The following is an 18,336-nucleotide window of genomic DNA, read 5'->3' on the forward strand; positions in this document are numbered from 1 at the left end:
AACAGACCCTGGGGCAATCGAATTGCCCCAGCCAGTACGTCCACAATATGATGGTTTGTACTGGTTCTGTTCAGGATTCAAGACTAGCAAAGTCTTTGGTGACTTTACATGCCCTGGGAGACAGTAGTCAGTCCCAGGGTATGGAGTCTATGTTGGGGAGTCCCTAGGACACCCCTGGGTCACGGCACAGAGGGTGCTGTGTAACCCACATCACAAAAATACATGAGGCCCTATGGAGTAAAAGACCCCATAGCCCATTCAACACAAGGTTTAACCAAGAAAACACACTTCAACATGCCCAAGAGTGAGGGTAAAAAGAGTCTCACTCCTGGCAGGAGAAAGAAAGAAACCCCAGAAATCCAGCAAAGCTGCTGGGGGACTCACTAGGTAGGGAAATTCAGCCTAAACAGAGAATTCTCCCTAACACGGCCAAACCCTGCAAATCTATGCCTCTTCCCACCGCCCCTCCACCGGAACTCTGCGCTTTTTTTTTCTGCCTCCATTCCTCAGGAAGCAGTGGTCACCGTCGCAACTGCCCAAGTCCATCAATACCGAACCTCCCCGCTCCCCATGTTCGGTATTAATTACCCAATTTGATCTATCAAATATGACTGGTACGGGCCGAATTCGGCCAGATGTGCCATTCGATCAAATTGGGTAATACTGGTCCAGATCATTTTTCTTCCACTGTTAAATGTAACTTCCCTTTGAAAATTGTTAGTCAAAATCTGTCACAGCCTGGCACTACACCACTAATTGCTCCAAGCGGTCGCTGCATCATACCATTTTAAAGCCGCCTGGCCAATCCAGCACTGCCGCGCCATGCTGAATAGCCAAACCAGCGCTGAACCGGTGAGGAGGACCGCCAACAATGAAATAAGACTCCTGCGTGTCAATGCACTTGCGCTATTCAAACATTGTTCTACTCGTGTGAGCAGCATTTTCTGGCTTGCCTGTTCTACTGAGTTATTTTGGCTTTGCTTCATGGATTAATTTGGGATTTCCTCTGTTTTTGGCGACCGCCTGGATACACATCTCTTGACCACGAGCTTCACCTGCATTGTGGCTCTTCTTGGATGGCCCCTAATGGATTCTGGTGAACATGCGGACTGCTTTCCCTGGATACCCCTTGGCTTGTATTTCAAACTCCTTCTGTGAATCTTTTCTCTGGTTTTGACATCTAGATTTCGTCCTTGTTCCGACCGGGTCGGGTCAGTCCCTTGGTCCTTGCAGCCCCTTGTTTTGTCTCTTGGGTTCGATAGGCATCCATTTACCACTACTTAGCACCAGGCAGTCCTTCTGGCCTATGGACTCGGGCAATCGTGGTGGAGTGGGTGGCACACATAGGTCTCCAGGTCACCTTTTGACCTCTCTATGGCAAGACAAAGGGAAACCAGGGAGGGAAAGGCTGGGTTGAAACCTCGGGTTAAGTGTTCCTGTTCATCAAATCTATCTTTCCTTGCAGCCTGGCAGAGTTGTGTACCACGCCTTTGCCTTTTCGTGAGACTGCTCTTCCCAGCTGTGTTTTGCATCCGTTTGTGGCGTTGTAGTCTGGAGGAATGTCTTCAATCCTCCATGGCCTCTGGCCCGTGACAACCACTGCCTACCCTAAGTTCCATTACACTTGACGCGTTGCCCTCGTCAATAAATAAGGCCGGCACTTGGTTGCAAATTCTCTACACTCGCCATCCCATTTTCCTTGTATACTGATTGCCTGTATCGTTTTAAAAGTGCTACGCTCCAGATATGTTTGGTTTTAGGGGTTAATTATCAATAACTGGCGTACCGCCTTCTGATACATTCCTTCCCCTGTAAAGGCTGATGTAGAGCCCTCAATGATTCTCGTGGATGTGTCTTTGTACGGTTGAGTTAACTTGTTTAATTTTACCTTTTTTAAAAATATTGTCTGCCACCCTTTAAGGTTCTTGTTTATCACCATACCGCCCATTTTTGGTAGCTTCCCGAGACCATCTCTCTATGATGGCAGGGACAGTTTCTCTTGTGCCCACACAATTTGTATCTTTATCAAGCTCCTTTTTTTAATTCCCTTCCTACTGTCCCTGCCTTTTGCTGTTGATAGCTGGAGTAACTGCTGCAATCTGAGCGCGGTCTGCAGGTCGCAGGTTCGAATCCCGGCAAGGCCAACTCGGCCTTTCATCCTTCCGAGGTCGATAAATGAGTACCAATTTCGATTGGGTGATATTGTATGTAAATATGTGCTCTGTAAAGCGCTTTGGATTAAGGCGCTATATAAATAACACATCATTATCATATTAGAACCTGTTGTCTTTTTGCAACTTAAACTTGTACTTTTAACGCTTCAACCTTCTCCCTCCATTCCTTAAATTCTACTATTCTGGAAAATGTTATGTTTGATAGCTGCCAGCAGCCCGAATCTTATTTTCTAAAGCAGATTGTTGATCGATTCATGTTCTGACTCAGATATTGGGCTGACTCCCGAGTGAATCGGAAGCCCTTTGCAAAGTGTGGCCAGTGCTACTTGAAGGGCTTTTGTTATATCAATATCTATTTTAAGCAAATGAAAGCTAAAGCTCTGCTTTGGGATAGAGGAATGTTGATCAATGAACTCTCTTCTAAATCCACTTCCTAAATCCACATTTGCTGATTATGCTAAGCAATGGTTTTCGTTCCATCACAGTTTTGTTCTATTATAAGATCATGTTTTGCACTTAGGAATTTTATCATTAGTTAAGACTTCTTTACCCGTTCTGTGGTTAGCGGGAAAAGAACCCCTATGTTAGATTTTGAAGGCTCTGTAATCTGGAAGTTGAGACTGCGAGACATTTTATATATTTGATTAACAATTGAGATGATGCATTCATGTGTTACTGCTTACTGTCATAATGGAATATGTGATTTACGCTTTTAATTTATGTTTATTCTATGCTTTTTATTTCTATATGGTTGTGTAAAGGTTTGTATTTAACCAAATACACTCTCTATATTCTATTGTGCTTTGATTTGAGCGAGTGCTATTTTCTGCCACTCTGACAATGACCAAGCATCGGCCATCTGTGTTTGCTCTTCCTTTATGGTACTTTCTGCCCTATATTTTTTCTAATGCAATTTTGCCTACACTCATACGTTGAATATTTGGGGGTTGGGAGTGTGGGGGGCTAACCTTGATGGTTCTTAATTTCTCCCTGCCAACCACGTGGCTCCCCTGAACTAAATGGGGATTCCCACTTAAGCCCTACATATTGCTAGTCAAGATGCAAACAGACTTATAACCATTTGTTCTTAAAGAGCTGATGACTAAGTTGACAACTGTGGAGTCTGCGCCAAGAACCTTTCATTCTCAAACGACTGGGCTCTCGGTCAACGCAACATGTTAGGTTTAGTCACTCGTTTCTTATGCGAAGCCCGCCCCACCCCCCAAAGTGGAATCGGCTGCCCTTCTCCAGAGAATGACAGATGGAGGAGATGAAAGTAAACCACTTTATCATGGGCTGCTCTCCCCTGGACCAGTGCTTAACTAACAATGGTTACTCCACTCTGCGTTCTTTCTCCAGATACTTATTGTACAAATCTACAATATGCTCAACCAATACTAATGCCAAAATCGACAACCCTGATGTGCTTAGAATTGATTTGTGTCCCCTTCTACGCAAAGGTTCTGTTTGACTTTTAAAAGTTCTCAGACTTTCAAGGTTGGCGTCCGAAGGCGTACTTGTCGTGATTGGCTGCACGGTCCATGCCTTTACCTGATGCAGTTCACAAAGGCCATGAGGTTAGGTGTGAGAAGTCATGGGTTCGTGTGAGAGCACACGCATTGCCAAAGCCATATCCCTACCCTGACGTTGCACATAACCTATCCCTGTTTGCTATAGCTATACATGCATTTTCACTATATATTCTTCCCTAATACTTGTCCCTGAACTCGTGCTACGGCCTACTCCTGAGATCATAAAACTACTCATGTTAATCATCTGATTCCCCAGGGTCCGCAGTATGTGTTGTGCTTGCATGCCTCACTTTCTGAGGTCTCTGTGGTTGTTGAGGACTGTAGTGGCTGTGGACCTACAGACCTATTTGTATTGTTTCACTTGAAGCACTCTATGCACTTTGCTGGGATTGGCCCTTGTGTGTCAGTGTGCCCCCTACAGAAGGTGTATGAGAAGGGAGTTGCCTGGCTTCCTTGAGGGGACTTCTCACCAACCTCCGTGTTATTGTGTGCCGACACTCTTCTGGTAGGTCGTTCTTTGCACCAGGCAAAGAAGGCGGCCTACTTCAAATGTTGCTTGTAGTGACAATCCAGACAATCCAGTTTTGTGAAGTATCATTTGGCGCTGCATTTCAAGTTGCAGCCCTGGATTACCTGGGCCCTTACCTCCTCTGAACAACCAATTGTCTGGCTTAGTGTGATGTTGAAAATGCTCTGATCTGCGTTTGCCTGTGCACTTGGAGAGTGGTGTTGCTGTGGCAATGCGTCTTTGACCCGCCAGGGTTTTTTGAAGATTTTGTTTACTGCCTTTCCAGCAAAAAAAGGGCGATTTTAATTTTTTTTTTGTTTTTTTATTTTTTTGCAGCATTATTAGTCTCTTTAATGGTTGTGAAATGCTTAAACCTTCTTCTTTCATCCCAAAGGGACCGGCACAGTCCCAGAGCTGAATGTGGGCTCCTTTACAGAGATCTGACTGCAACAATTTATCACTGCCCCCACTTCTGCTGCTCATGTTAACCTTATTCAACAAAAAATGTTTTCATTTCTTACTCGCATAATGTATGAAAATGCTCATCTTCACCTTTTGTGCTATTTCCTCCTCTAGGTAGTCCACAACTTCGCTGCCCAACTCTCTACAACCTACTTCTATCCCATTCCCCCACCCCCACCCCACTTATACTTAAATACAGCTTGCTGGTTGGCTCGCCATGCACAACCACTCCCTTTTTTAAGTTCCTTTTTTTTTCCTTCTTAGTCTACAAAGCGATTGATGGTCTTGCTCCCCAGATCTGTCTGATTTGTAACACTCGCCGTCACATTCCCTTCCCTTCTCTGCACTGCGCCTCACTATCTCATTCCCCGCTGTCTTTCCTCTTGCTTCCGCTCTTATTCCCTTTTCTGCCCACTCCTTTTCAACCCGCTGCCCATAACAAAGCCACACCTGTTGTGGTGGTCTTCAACTCCTAACATAATGTCACTTGCCAAAGAAGCTCCCTGTATACGTCCCATCCTCATTTTCTGACCTTACCACTCCCTCCAGCGCTGCCTAGTAATGTAATTTTGTATATTTTTGTAGTACTCCTCCTAATTTTGAATCACTTGCACCCGTAAAACTCCCAACAGCTCTAGTCAATGGTTCAGGTTCATGGGAGTTGTAGTCAAAAACGTCTAAATAGCCGCAGGTTGCAGACCCCTGCCCTAGGGTAATATCTTTGCAAGTTATCTGTTTATATGTACAAATCCACAACACAACTACTGCATGCACAGGGTTCCCTTTTGTGAGATCACTTGCTGAGCCATGCTTTGTTGCTCCTGCTCTGCATCCTTCATTACTTTTGAAGGGGCTGCCACCACTTCACCACCCTCTTTGTTCGAAGGGGATTCCCTACCTTCACCTGCTGGTGTGGTTGTTCCTGCTCACGCCCCACCTTTTCTGCTACAATATCTGCTCCCTGCCCATTCCCTGCTCCCTACCAGCCCAGACAAAGACCATTGCAGAGCTGCCATTTGAAGCGCAGTAATGACCTGTGCAGAAGTTTGGCAAGGGTAATGCCTACACTGATAACGGAGACCTGTATTTAGGGTGCTGAAGTTATGTAGAGTAATTGGGGTTGGCAGGTAGAGAACATAAAACGGAGCATAGGGACTTGAGGGACATGTCCTATCTTTAAGGTAGATGGAGATCAGTGGTGAGAACAGCGTTGTAATGTATCTGGGATGAGGTGATGACATCACTGTACATGGAATGTGGTGAGGTCAGTGTGAGAGGAGTGTTGGTGTTATCTGAAGCTGGAGTCTATGCTTGGAGTTAGAGGTATGCTGGCTTGGAGTACATGCCAATGTTCTTCCTGGCAATTGAACTACAATAAACCTACTTAATATCTTACCTGCTGGTCCGGGTGTTCTTCAGCTACCAAGATATTACAAACAGCAGTGAGACACACCCCTCAAACGGAACCAAGTGAATGCCTCAAAACTTAGATGCCCTTTTATATGGGTAATTGTAATACGGAAAGAGACTGTCCGCACCCACCGCTCTGGTCTAGTACACAGCGAGTATGTGGGATAAATCCCCCTTAGCACTTCTGTAACAGAGAAGCCAGTGCAGAGAGAGAGAGAGTGTGGGTGGGTGGGTGGATGGATGGGCAGGTGGCCTTGTAATATGGGAGTACACAGTGGTACATATCCTACAGCCCCCTGGGAAGGGAACCTCTATGAAGTGGCCTGGTAGAGGCCCAGTACATAGAGAATTCAAAAGAGTAATTCAAACGGTCTATTGAATTAAATGAGAACTCATTCTCTGTGAACAGTGCATCTAATTGACTTGTACTCCCTACAAAGGCTGGCTAAATGGGAAGGGTGGACATAAAACCTTATCAGATGGATTAAACTGGGCTGCAAAGGGATTCAGCCCTTGATCTTTCCACATCAAGGTCCAAGTACAGCAAGACTTTAGGGAGTATGTATGCCTTCAGATGGATTTGAACCACTCGGTTCCCCTGTTCTCAAACATCAAAGTAAAACCTTACCCAGTGCACAGCACTGGAGTCCATAGATCCCCCACTATAAAAGTAAGCCCAGCAATTGGGCCATGGAGAAACCACTGCTGCCACTTACCATGAGATCTTGTGTTGAGCTTCAGGACACCCATACATTGCAAGTGTACACACAGTAGAGCTTAAATGAAATGACAAATCTCCTCCTTTATTGAACTCCTCTGTCATAAAGGGCCTTCAAAGGAAAGGTCAGATGGGCGACCATGCATCCATCAAACCTGGTACACTAGGCACCCCGCGAGATTTAACAATCAACATGAGCGAGATGCTCGGTCCAGTGCTTATGAACGTCTGGGAGTATATTGGAGCAGTGTTACCGTTACCTTGTTTTGCTTGTCCTACAGTTATGGAAGCAACACCAACCTTCCGACTCCCAATAGAGCAATCTGTCTTTAACTTCTTGACTGCGCCTGTGTCGCAGTGACAAATGGCACTTAATCTGGCCTTTACACCTTCCTCCCATTGCTTAGGAGAACTCTACTTTGAAATGGGATACCGTTTTATTTGAATGTGTTAGTGCTTATGAACCACTGGAGTAGATCTGGTAGAATCTTCCATCAGTTTCCATATTGTGTGCATTTACAGAAGGTAATCAACTCTATGCAATTTAGGCAACCCTTCCTACCCACTTAAAAGCAAATCTAATTCCACTATTCCTGTTCAATGGCTCAATTAAAAGGACCGGTAGAGCCTTCCTGTTGGACCGGGTGTACACTGCTTCATGGAGTCTTACATTTCGTTTTACTCTAGAGCAGATACCTGCAACCGTTGGCTCGCAAGTTGTTTTGGACTGCAACTTTCATGATCCCTCCCCATTAACTAAGCTGGCTATGGCTGATGGGAATGTCCAAAATGCCTGTAGTGCAAACTACTACAGAGATTACCTATTCCCTTTTGTTTGAACCAGTTGCACTGCTCTTGTTTAAGTGAGTACCACACCACAAGTGAAAAAGTGAGCCTTCTCAACTGACCTAGGGCTTGGTACAAGCACTCATCCCGTAGCTCCCCCTCCCCCTTCCAATATGCTCAATGAATTATTCTCCTCAATGCCGCAAAGGAGATCTCCATGGGAAAGATGTGTAGTTTTGTTTGTGTGCACAGATGAAATGGAAACTGCTTACAGCATATTTTCTCCTCCCCTGATGGTGCAATGTATTGCAGGCTACAGGATAAAACTGCTTCATTGACGTACCAGCCAAGCCTGTTAATTAGCATGAAGGCAGTTTGGACAAAAGCAAAATTGGTGTATTATAATAATCCTAAATATTGTCTTGTGTTAAGTCCCTACTCAACACTCACTCTTGCCAAAGTAGCTTTTGCATGTTTGACCATGTAGCTTGACCAAATTCTTTAAGAGCAAGACAGTGAATGAATTCAAATGTGAAAATAAATATTTGGTGATTTATCATAAAGCACATACAGTGTACGTCCGTAAGCAATTTGTGTGCCTTTTCAGAAAGGTGCTTAATGTGTAAAGTGTGTCTGTGTAGTAGTGTTAATTTTGTCTGCCTATTTTCTTTTGTGCATGCAGGGAACAGATTGCCATTTGCGTTTCCATTTTGGAACGGCTCCTTGAGGCCTTGGAGCCAGTCTATGTGGCACAGAATTTTAAAGAAGAACTTCAAAGGGGACTTTTCCATCCAGATGACCTGGTCAAAATGCTTACAGTATCACAGGTATAGAGAAGATGCAACTGCTATGCGTTGTAACATGTATTTTTCACATTTCTGCGAAGCATTTTGGTATAATTGTCTATATTCTCTGCCATGTCTTCAAAAGCTGTGTTGACCCCTTAGACTGACCTCTTGCACACCATTCGCCAAGAACGTAGTTATGATTCATCCTCACTCGTGTTAAAATGGGCCTCCTCTGCCTACATGATACACAATGTCCAATCAGCCGATCCACTTTGCATCCCTATTTCTGCTCTTAGTTAAATATGTGCTTGACATCCTGCGGCTGAGTCTCAAAGATTATTACTGGAGTAAGTGAGAATTGCACCTGGAACGTGTAGCGATGCAGAGTAGCAAGGAGGTAAAGACCAGTGCAACTAGGCGTTCCTGGGTCGTGTCTGAGAATTGTGGGCATATTAAGGTTGCGTGTGAATGGGATAAATGTACACACTGTCAAAAGGGAGACAAAACGTATAATATCAATCGCCAAAAAGATCTGTTATGAACGCCCAGGCTTGAAATACCTGATGTTATCCGATTCTGCTTGTACTATTAAAAAGAGGTAATCGTGCCCTTCTCCAGTAATTCAGGGGAGAATCTCGAGCACGTCACCTACACACGCAGGTTACATGCTAAATCTCATATCTACACCCTCCTGTTTCGGCGATATTGAATCTTCTGTCTTCTGGTTGCAAGTGACTTTTTCATGGCTCGCTATTTAGTATCTTACAACTTAATTTGCCTCCTGTGTTATCCTTATTTTGTTTAAGGGTCTTGTGTGCATATGATTGATGTTGAAATGCAAAAAGATTTTGTTTGTATAAAAAAGACCTGAAATGTTTCACTGTTGGTTATGATACTTCTGAGGAAGTGGATCATAATTGTTGTATGGATGTGACCGGTGTTTGAAATGTAACAATAAATGTCTTCTTGCTGAGTGATTATGTTAATAGTCCTGAACCACATATGTTTAGCTACTCTAAATGTTTTATGAATAAACACAATATGTTAAGTCCTTGGAGACCCTTTGGTGATGCTGATACATTCTAGATGAAAATGTGAAAGTATATGTGGAGTAAGAAAGGGTAAGTTTGATAAAACTATTAACAGACATGTTTTAACTTTGTTTTGCATTTTATTTTACAGATAATAATCTTGTTTTGCCACTCCAAAATATAAAGCCCCGGAGGTCATGCCATATGAAAACCCCAATATTTTGTTTGTAATTTTTGTATATCCCCCATCTTTATTAAATTGCCCCTGATTTCGTTGTGAATGCCGTTCATGGTCAAAGGTTTGAGAACACATTGGCGTAAGGGACAAAAAGGCATAACTTGAATGGTGCTTTGTCCGAACTGCAGTCTAGCTCACCCCTTTTCAATTGCAGCTATTTTCACAGTGCGTTTTCCAACATCATTCACGTTGAGTCAATAAGAGGTGTGAGGAGGAGCTTGCTGCCTTAGACAAAAATACATTTCTCTCATGTTGAACATTTCCTCATTTGAATCTTTCATTTGCACTCCCCACTGCTAAACCAAAAATAATCTTACTTCCATCTATATTATGACCCTCCTACAAGTCATATGTGAACACATGATTTGTGTTCTAACAAATTGTAAGTGATGGCCTTGGTCTTAAAGTAAAGGCTGTTCTAAGCACCGTTGTAAGCACTGAGAATGAGTAAATGCTGCTTGTTTTTAATAAACCTACCCAGTGTAACTATTTCATTTCAATTTTTAGGTTGGTCGGATTGTTGCAAGCTCTGAAGCCGTTGCAGAGATGTTTAACAATCTTGAATTGTTGAGACAAATAATTCTTTGTATTGGAGGAGAAAAGATAGCAGTAGCCAAAGAGGTGAGGCCAGAGCACCAATTTGACTTCTGGTTAAGTGATGACGCTGCAAGTTTATATGAATCAATCAGCTGGGTTATTGATATTGTATTTCTATCGCGCTCATACACGTGTTTCAGAGCGTGGCAAGGGAGGGGAGAAACAAAACAACGATCTTACTAGGTCCAGTGACATTGAGAATGCGCAAGTGCATGGGAGAGGGGGAAAAAGTGCAAGGAAGGGGGGAGAAGTGGAAAGTACAGAGCACAAGGAGAACAGAAATAAATGCACATACAGTAAACAAGTGGTGGTGCAGCCAGCAAGTGCTGAGTTTAGGGAAGCAGACAGTTTAGGGCTAGCTTGATGCGGTTCTCAAAGGCTGTGAAGAAATAACACATATTTCCAACTAGTTATGAACATGTACGTGGCCTTCATTAAGCATTGTGCGTCCAAAAATAGCATTATCGAAGACCGTACTCTGCATAGTGTGGTATTTCTCTACCACTTGGGACTTCTTCCCAGTTTCCAGAGTCTAGTCTATTTTGCTCCTTCTAGTTTTATCCCCTCAATATGTTTTGATGATCTACTCTTTGTCATGTCTTTCATCTGTTCCCTCTTGCCTCCCCTCTTGGCGGGCTACTGATGTGGTTTTGCCCTTCAACCTTCCTTGCATGGGCCCAAGTGACGCGTGAAGTTCACATTCAATGTCGTATATTATGCTGGTGCATTTATGTTCCCCATATTGGGTGTTCCTAGCACTCCCACTCTCGCAAAGTGTTTTTTCTAGGATTGGGGAGGGAAGATTATCATCTCTGGGATTTGCGACCTGCAGATCCGAAGGCTGATAAAGGTTGAAATAGAGAATGACAGACTCCCTAAGGAGCTTACTAGGGTACTCTTTAATGCATGTAGATCAACAGCTTTACTGTGCAAATATTTGCCCACTTTGAAGTCTGTGTGGTCAGCAGTTGACGGAGTGTAAAAAAGGGTTCTTGATGCAACCCTCCATAATGAGGGTTGCAGTTGAAGAGCTACTGACTGATAGTGGATCTCCCAAAAGAGATCGGAGGTAGCATTTCTGATATGCTTCCTTTTAGATATCCACTTAAACTGTTTTCCTTACCTTTTTAAAGAAGCAGAATCCAGACCGCACTAAACAGGTCATGGTGGAAAATAAAGTAGCCTGGCGAAAGTCACAAACACAATGGGAATTGTAAAAGCATCCCTGAACAACACACATAATCGGCTGAACTGGATTAGAGCAGCTAGGTAAATGTCAATAAAGACCATGGCTCTCGCGTATTGAATTGTGCACAAGTAGCTAAATACTGGTGTACATCTATGGGTTCCTCGCTCTGCCCAGCTGTATTTCCTTTCATGAAAGGAGCTGCAACTTTGAGGCTGGCTAGTGTGGGAAGATGGAATGGTCATTCAAATGTCAGAGCTCTTTTTGTGATGCGCATGTATCACCTTACCCCATTACATGGATTGTTATGTTGAAGGGTATTTATACCACGCACTGTCGCCACCGGAGTGATTCCCCTGGCGTTCTAGTGTATCTGAAAAGCAAGAGGGTAGGTTATCCGTGATCTGAAGAAGTAAAATCTAGTGTTGTGCAAAAATCTCTACTATCTTTACAAATTATGTTTACAATTGTTTTTTTGTTTTTTTTTTCTCTCAGGCAGTAAAGTCATTGTCACGAATAGCTCAGACGAAGGCAGGCCTGGAAGCATTATTTGTTAGCAATTTGTTAAATGATTTGAAAAATGTCATGGCAACCAGCGATGTTGTTCGATACAGAGTGTACGAGGTAAGACTATACGGTTCTCTACTGAGAACTCTTTAAATGGGTGTATCATTATGCTAAAAAATGTTTTCCTTTTTACTGTGTGCTTGAGCCATAGCTAACCTATTGTAGATTGTATATAATCACCCTTGGGTTCTTTGCTTGTCCTGTGTGGTATTTAGGGTAATGTCAAAGATATGCATGCTGGAATGCAAAATATTTTGTTCGAAATCAAAAGATTTTTTCAAAAGATATTTTCACTTGGAGACTGATTTAGAAAGACCGCTCCTTGATTGCATGGAGCAGTCTTTCTAAATCTGTCGCGCACAAGTAATTGCAGGGGCTGACTGGCAGATCGGGACCCTGAAGTGCAGGACCAGGAGTGTGTGTGTGTGTGTGTGTGTGTATTGATTTGGGGGGAGTTTCGGGTAGGAGGAGGAGGCTGGGGCTGAAATCCTGTGGGGGCAAAGGGGGGGGGAGAACAATGGGTGGCGCATGAGGGGTGAACCCCCCCCTCCCTTCGAATATAAAAAAAATGCATTTTAAAGGTCTTAAGAGAAAAACCTTTACGATGAAAGAAAATTGGGCATTATAAATCGTATTTTTTTTTCTATTGAGACCTTTAAAATTAGGTCTTTTCACATCGAACCTATGCATCTCCCGGAACTTTAAGTAGTTAGCGACAGACCTAAATGGAATTATGTGGATATGGATGTGTGATGCTGAAGTCCCACAACAGAATAATCTTGACTTTTTGTTGAGGTTGGGAACTGATGTGAGTGACTGGGATGAAAAACCCATCTTCTGGTTGGGCAAGCAAAGCTTGATCTTCTCCATGAGACATGCTTGTAGCTGAGCAGGCACTAATGTATATTGTGTGGGAGAGTGGGAAGGTGGGTCCAGGCTTTTAGACAACAGAAGGACCAGTCCGTGATAGTGGGTTGCAGAGTTCTCAAGTCTGAGTGATGTTTTATTTTATTTGAGATCTGTGGATCAGCAGTAATGAAAATGATGTTTAAGGCCACATTGCTCAACAAGCATAAATAGAGTAATTTTTGTGGTCCATACAGAATCTCACCAGTGTCATTCGGTTTCATGATGAAGTTCTTGTTGAATTGGAATCCTGCATTTTTACTAGGTTTTGTGACCAAACTAAATAAAACTTTGAATTGGGAGAAACCGCTGAATGAAGCCTTTTTGGTGTAGCAGCATGTGCATTCTATGGTCTGTTCTATTTTGAGCACTATTTCTGATGAGGGAGTTTTGATGGATAATGTTCTACACTTTCAGCTCAGAGGTGGTGCTAGCCTCTTGTATGAGTGGAAAACATATTTGTATTGGAAGTACGTGATATTGAAACCTTTCTTTCTGCAATTTGTGGTGGCATTAATATATGCAGCACCATGATTCTTGTCCGTTTTTATATCATTTTATTAAATGTTCTGCCTGCGAATACAGGCAAATACGATCAATGTGTACCTGACAAATAACCATGACCTCGCTGTCTCCTCCTGTTTGGGAGTTACCGCGGATGAAGCACTTGATTGTGTAAATACAGATGAAGCACTTGGAGACTTGGTGTTTTTAGGGAGCAAGAACCCTTGTGTCCAGGAGAAACTGGTGCAGAGCAAAAACCCTACCTTCTAGGATGCCATCATTGCAAACAGTGTAGATATTATGGCAATACAGTAAATTGTGAACAGACCCATAAATCAAAGCGGGTGAACGCAGAATTCAGATCACCAGACAAGGGTGAATGTTTCTATTGAGTATTCAACCACCGATTTGCAAACGACACAAGCTGTACAACAAAGCGACCAAAGTGCACTAATATCTGGCACTTAGCCAAAGTCTGCAAAGCATGTCCCATCAGGACAGAAGAACAAACCTGAAGAGGGGTCCTCTTAATCAAGAAGGAAAGAAAACCCAAACGTCTATGTCCCTGTTCACGATAAAACTATGGGGTAAAATAGGTGCAGATGTTGGTAGATTGAGTCAGATTTTGAAGTCTTATAGATGTGCACTAGAAATATAGCCAGAAGGCACCTACATCTTACAGAATAATGTGCTATGCAAAGTTACCATCACGCTGCTGGATAATTGAATGTGCGAAATCGTGTCTGAAGACTGGTCAATGAGAAGCGGAGTCAAAATCTCCAGCCGAATCCTAGCTTTGCCCATCAAGCTGGAACCAAATGCTGTCATGAACATTTGGGCGCCATGGCTTGAGGAAATACTAGAGAAACAGAAGAAAGGTGCGTGCCATTGTAGTGTAACGGTCATAGCAGTGACGGCAAGAACCAAACCTAAGGTCGTAAAAGGTTTACTTCTAATTGGAAGCCACTGAATGACCTACAAAAATCACACGCAGAGCTGACCCTTGGAAGCTTAGGTTGTGTGTCGGTCTTTGAAGTCTCAACCCAGTTGTCTTCTGGGCCCACTTTCATTTAACACCCCGACACTGGTTCTGTCCCTAAATGAAGCACCTGTCTTAAAGTTTGATCTTAAAAGTACCTATCCTATGTTAAACGATATTTCGGGTTTTGGGCTGCTGATCAATAGATACACACATCGCTTCAAATGTGTTCCGCTATATTTTTATTTGCCATACTAATAACCATCAAATTAAAAGGAATTGTGTGTCAAATATTTTAAGGATGGTATTCTAGTAGATGCATAGCCACAAAAACCCTAGGTACCACACAACTGGGCACTGACCAGATTGGAAAAGTGTGGATAGCGACTCTTCAGAATCAAATGGCCTGTCTTGGATACTTGCTTTCCAGTGAGGGTGTGCCCTACTGTATTGTAGTCCTCGCTCACACTTGTTTGGTCCACAGGCACGTTAGCACCCAGCCGGTTAGTGCAGGTTTGTGACAGATTGGGACGAGACACTGCTGCATTTTAACAAAGGTATTTTTCTGCCACTCGCTTTTACCGGATTACAAACTTGTTACCTCTATCTTGCCCGCCCCACTGCTAAATTGGACCTTTCACACTTCATAGCACTTTCTGCCGCTTTTTTGCTGTGCCTAGCATCTCGTGTAGCCATTTTCTAAAAGTATCTAGATGAATGTAGGATTACAAGTACTACCAATCTGAACAGAAACTGCCTAGCTTCTAATGCAGATACAGGGAAATCGCCTGTGGGATGTATTTCAGGTTCTGCCCACCAAGAAACTGACATATCTAACCCACAAAGGAACAAAAACATAACACATGTAGGTTCATCTATCGTAGTAGAGAATAGTTCCCCGCATGCTTTCAGTGGAAACAAGATCAATATAGAACAGCTTTGAATAACCAACCGGTTGTTAATGTGAATGATACTGGTGACCAAAATAATTCACCAGATAAAAAAGAGGGTTCTTAACAACGCTGTATTAACTCTGCATTATTAAATACCAGATCTGTAAATGCATATGTGCATTGGACATACACAACAATAGCTTAGATGACGACTTCTGTTTTGCTTAACCTGGACTTTGCTTCAAGAACCTTGTGGACCTATACTGGAATTAGACGTGCCAGAAAAATAGAAGTTCCTTATGAATAATCGTCCAAATTTGAAAGGGGGGTGGGGTGTGGCGATCATCCTGCAAGAGGAACTACAATTTTACAAGGTCCAAATAACCTGTGCAGGCTGTGAGATTCTGCACCTTAAGTCAAAATTAGATGCAACAAATTGCCTCAATGTAATTTTACTATACTGACCAGCCAAAGATATGCCAGAGTTTACAGATCCTGCATCCACTAAATAAGTCAGGAATTGCAACCTTGTTAACAGGAGATTTAGTCAGTATCGGGATGAAGCGCACAAGGATGCAATACTGTTAGAACGTAACCTCAAACACAGATTTCTCTATTGCCTCCAAGCCCACACACTTTAAAGGAAGGCAAGGTCTTCGATTGCATGCAGAGACCTCCAAGCAGAGACCAGCGAGACTAATACTTGCATTTGGTCATACCATTGCACTATCCATTTCCAAGATCTTCACAAACCAAAACTAGTGGTAAAAGCGGCACCTGTCAAATCCAAACCCGAAATTGACTTCCATTGGATCTCAGTAAACGGATAACTATAGTGATGGAATACACCTTACATTCGGATGACCCTGAAACGTTAGTACAAACCAGATGTTGGATCAGGTGGCTCTGCTTGGAACCTCTGTTGGAGGGAAGATCCAACACAACATTTAGTTCACTATACAATTAAAGGAATTGAGGTAAGGCAAAAGACCAGCTGAATTTATTTGGCATAAAACAAATGAGGAAGAACATAAACTAGCTTGGAAAGAACACAATAACATTTCAAATGTGCCGTATTAGACACAAAGCAAGTTGTTTGAGCAGCAAATGATAAATGCTAAACATGGAACCAAGCAACTTTTTAGTATTCTAAAGAAAATTGAAAATCCATGCCAACAAAACAGCTTTTTTGCCAGAGGACTGCAATAGAGTTCAAAAGACGTTTGCTGATAAAGCTTTAAATGCACGTGATAAATCGGATAGGAGGGGACTAACGAACTTGCTCGATGCTCACCTGGAGTAATATAGTGGATTCATTCCTTCCTGATGGCTAGGACTAGAGCATCTGCCATTCATTAGGGAGATGCGACTTCCGACTATATAGCCATTACATGTGGAGTCCCACAGGGAGCCTGCTTATCGCCTGCTTTGTTCAATCGTTATGAAACCACTCTGTGACTTGTTAGAAGACGCATCATCTTTTAGGAATTATGCTGACGATACCCATTTTATGGTAGAATTGACTGGAGACTGTGCAGGATAGCTCCAAGCTAAATGCTGTCTTTACGATAGTAAAGCAATGGATGCAGAAGCACTGAATGTGTCTAAATGATGCTAAAACAGAGCTGTTGATTTTTATCTCCTCCCGCCAGAGGTGTACAACACGAAGTACAAAACATTTCAGTTGGACGAAAGCAACCTTAAAAATGCAATGAAAAGTAAAAACTCAGGGCACTTGCCTGGATTGCTTGGTCAGTTCGGAGGCCCAACACAATGGAATAATACAAAATTTCCATTACTACCAAAAACCTCTAAGGAAAATCGGACCCATGGTATCTGACAAGAATTGGGGAAATCCTGGCTAGAGCCACCATCCTATCTAGGATGGAGTACTGTAATGCACTGTTGGGCGGCACCTGTTTAAATAATGGGAAGTGCCATGAGGAGAACGTTTTTCTAAATATCGAAGATCACTCCATTGGCTGCTGATTACAGCCAGAATACTGTTAAGACCTTAGTCTTTGTGCATAAAGTAACTCACAGCTCTGCTCCAGACTATCTAAAAGGGAGAATCGTCTTGTATCAGCCTAAAAGAAGGCTGAGATCGAGCAATACGATAACTACTAAAATGCCCTTGCCCCAAGAAAATGAAAGTAAATTGCAAATCTTTTGCTTACACTGCCTCTTTGGCATGGAATGCTCTACCACCTGACCTGTGCCTTGATAGTAACCTAAGTTGTAGGGAATTCCCTTGTATCCTTACTCGCTTATCCTGTTACTCATCCCAGCAAGTTCTGTTGGTTACCACATATATTTGAGCGCAACATTTTCACATGCTACTTTTTATCGGAGTGACCTTTTCAACAACTTCTTACCAGTCTTTGGCCACCATTATCTCTGGGGTTCCATGTTCTTTCATCACCAGCAATTACAATGGCGGGCATTCAAACGTGTACATTCTAACAAAGGTTTTTTTCTTTTGGTTCGGGGGGGAGGTGTTACCCCGCTAACGCACCCTCCCCACCTATCTTTACCTAGTCCCTACCCCAAATCCCTTATCTGCGCTTTCCCACCCCCTAAAAAATTTGATGAACATTTTCGTTATAATATATACTTTGAAATGCCTGACGTTGCAATTGCAGGTGATGGAAGGACGTCGTACCATCTCGGGTACTTGCCAGGCACAGCCTTCTTCTTTTTACCAGTAGGTGGCTTTCTCCTTCAGTGCGGGTCAGAGTGCCTTCCCCTGCATGCTTAGTTTACAGCAACCAGGAATGCAGTGCAAATTGAACCTCCTCTGAATCACATCAGGGTTCAGGTAATCGTGGTTCCTGTGACATTAGTGGATCCAGGTTTGAGTGCTCATCTGGTGAACCCTTCATCCATTGGAAATCAGGGTTTCTTCCAAGTGAACTCTTCAATGCACTGATTTTAAAAAAAAGTTTTTTTTCTTTTTTTTGTGTGCACACAACTCCTGCATCCTAATAGGATACAAGCACTCTGCTCCATTCCTGTAGAATCATTCAGTATACAGTACACTTAGCAGCTGAGTCTAAA

At 42.9% G+C, this 18,336-nt stretch overlaps 1 protein-coding gene across 1 annotated transcript in view; it reads left to right on the forward strand.

Moving 5' to 3' along the window:
• The window catches only part of PSMD5 (proteasome 26S subunit, non-ATPase 5), a 257,327-nt gene that overhangs the window by 21,897 nt on the left and 217,094 nt on the right, over positions 1 to 18,336 (forward strand). The window contains exons 2-4 of the mRNA XM_069609535.1: positions 8,273 to 8,417; positions 10,155 to 10,268; positions 11,926 to 12,054. Coding sequence (XP_069465636.1) covers positions 8,273 to 8,417; positions 10,155 to 10,268; positions 11,926 to 12,054 — 388 coding nt within the window. The remainder of the gene's footprint in view (positions 1 to 8,272; positions 8,418 to 10,154; positions 10,269 to 11,925; positions 12,055 to 18,336) is intronic.

The sequence above is a fragment of the Ambystoma mexicanum genome, chromosome 8 (assembly GCF_040938575.1).
Source record: "Ambystoma mexicanum isolate Mex_15411 chromosome 8, UKY_AmexF1_1, whole genome shotgun sequence".
Lineage (NCBI taxonomy): Eukaryota > Metazoa > Chordata > Amphibia > Caudata > Ambystomatidae > Ambystoma > Ambystoma mexicanum.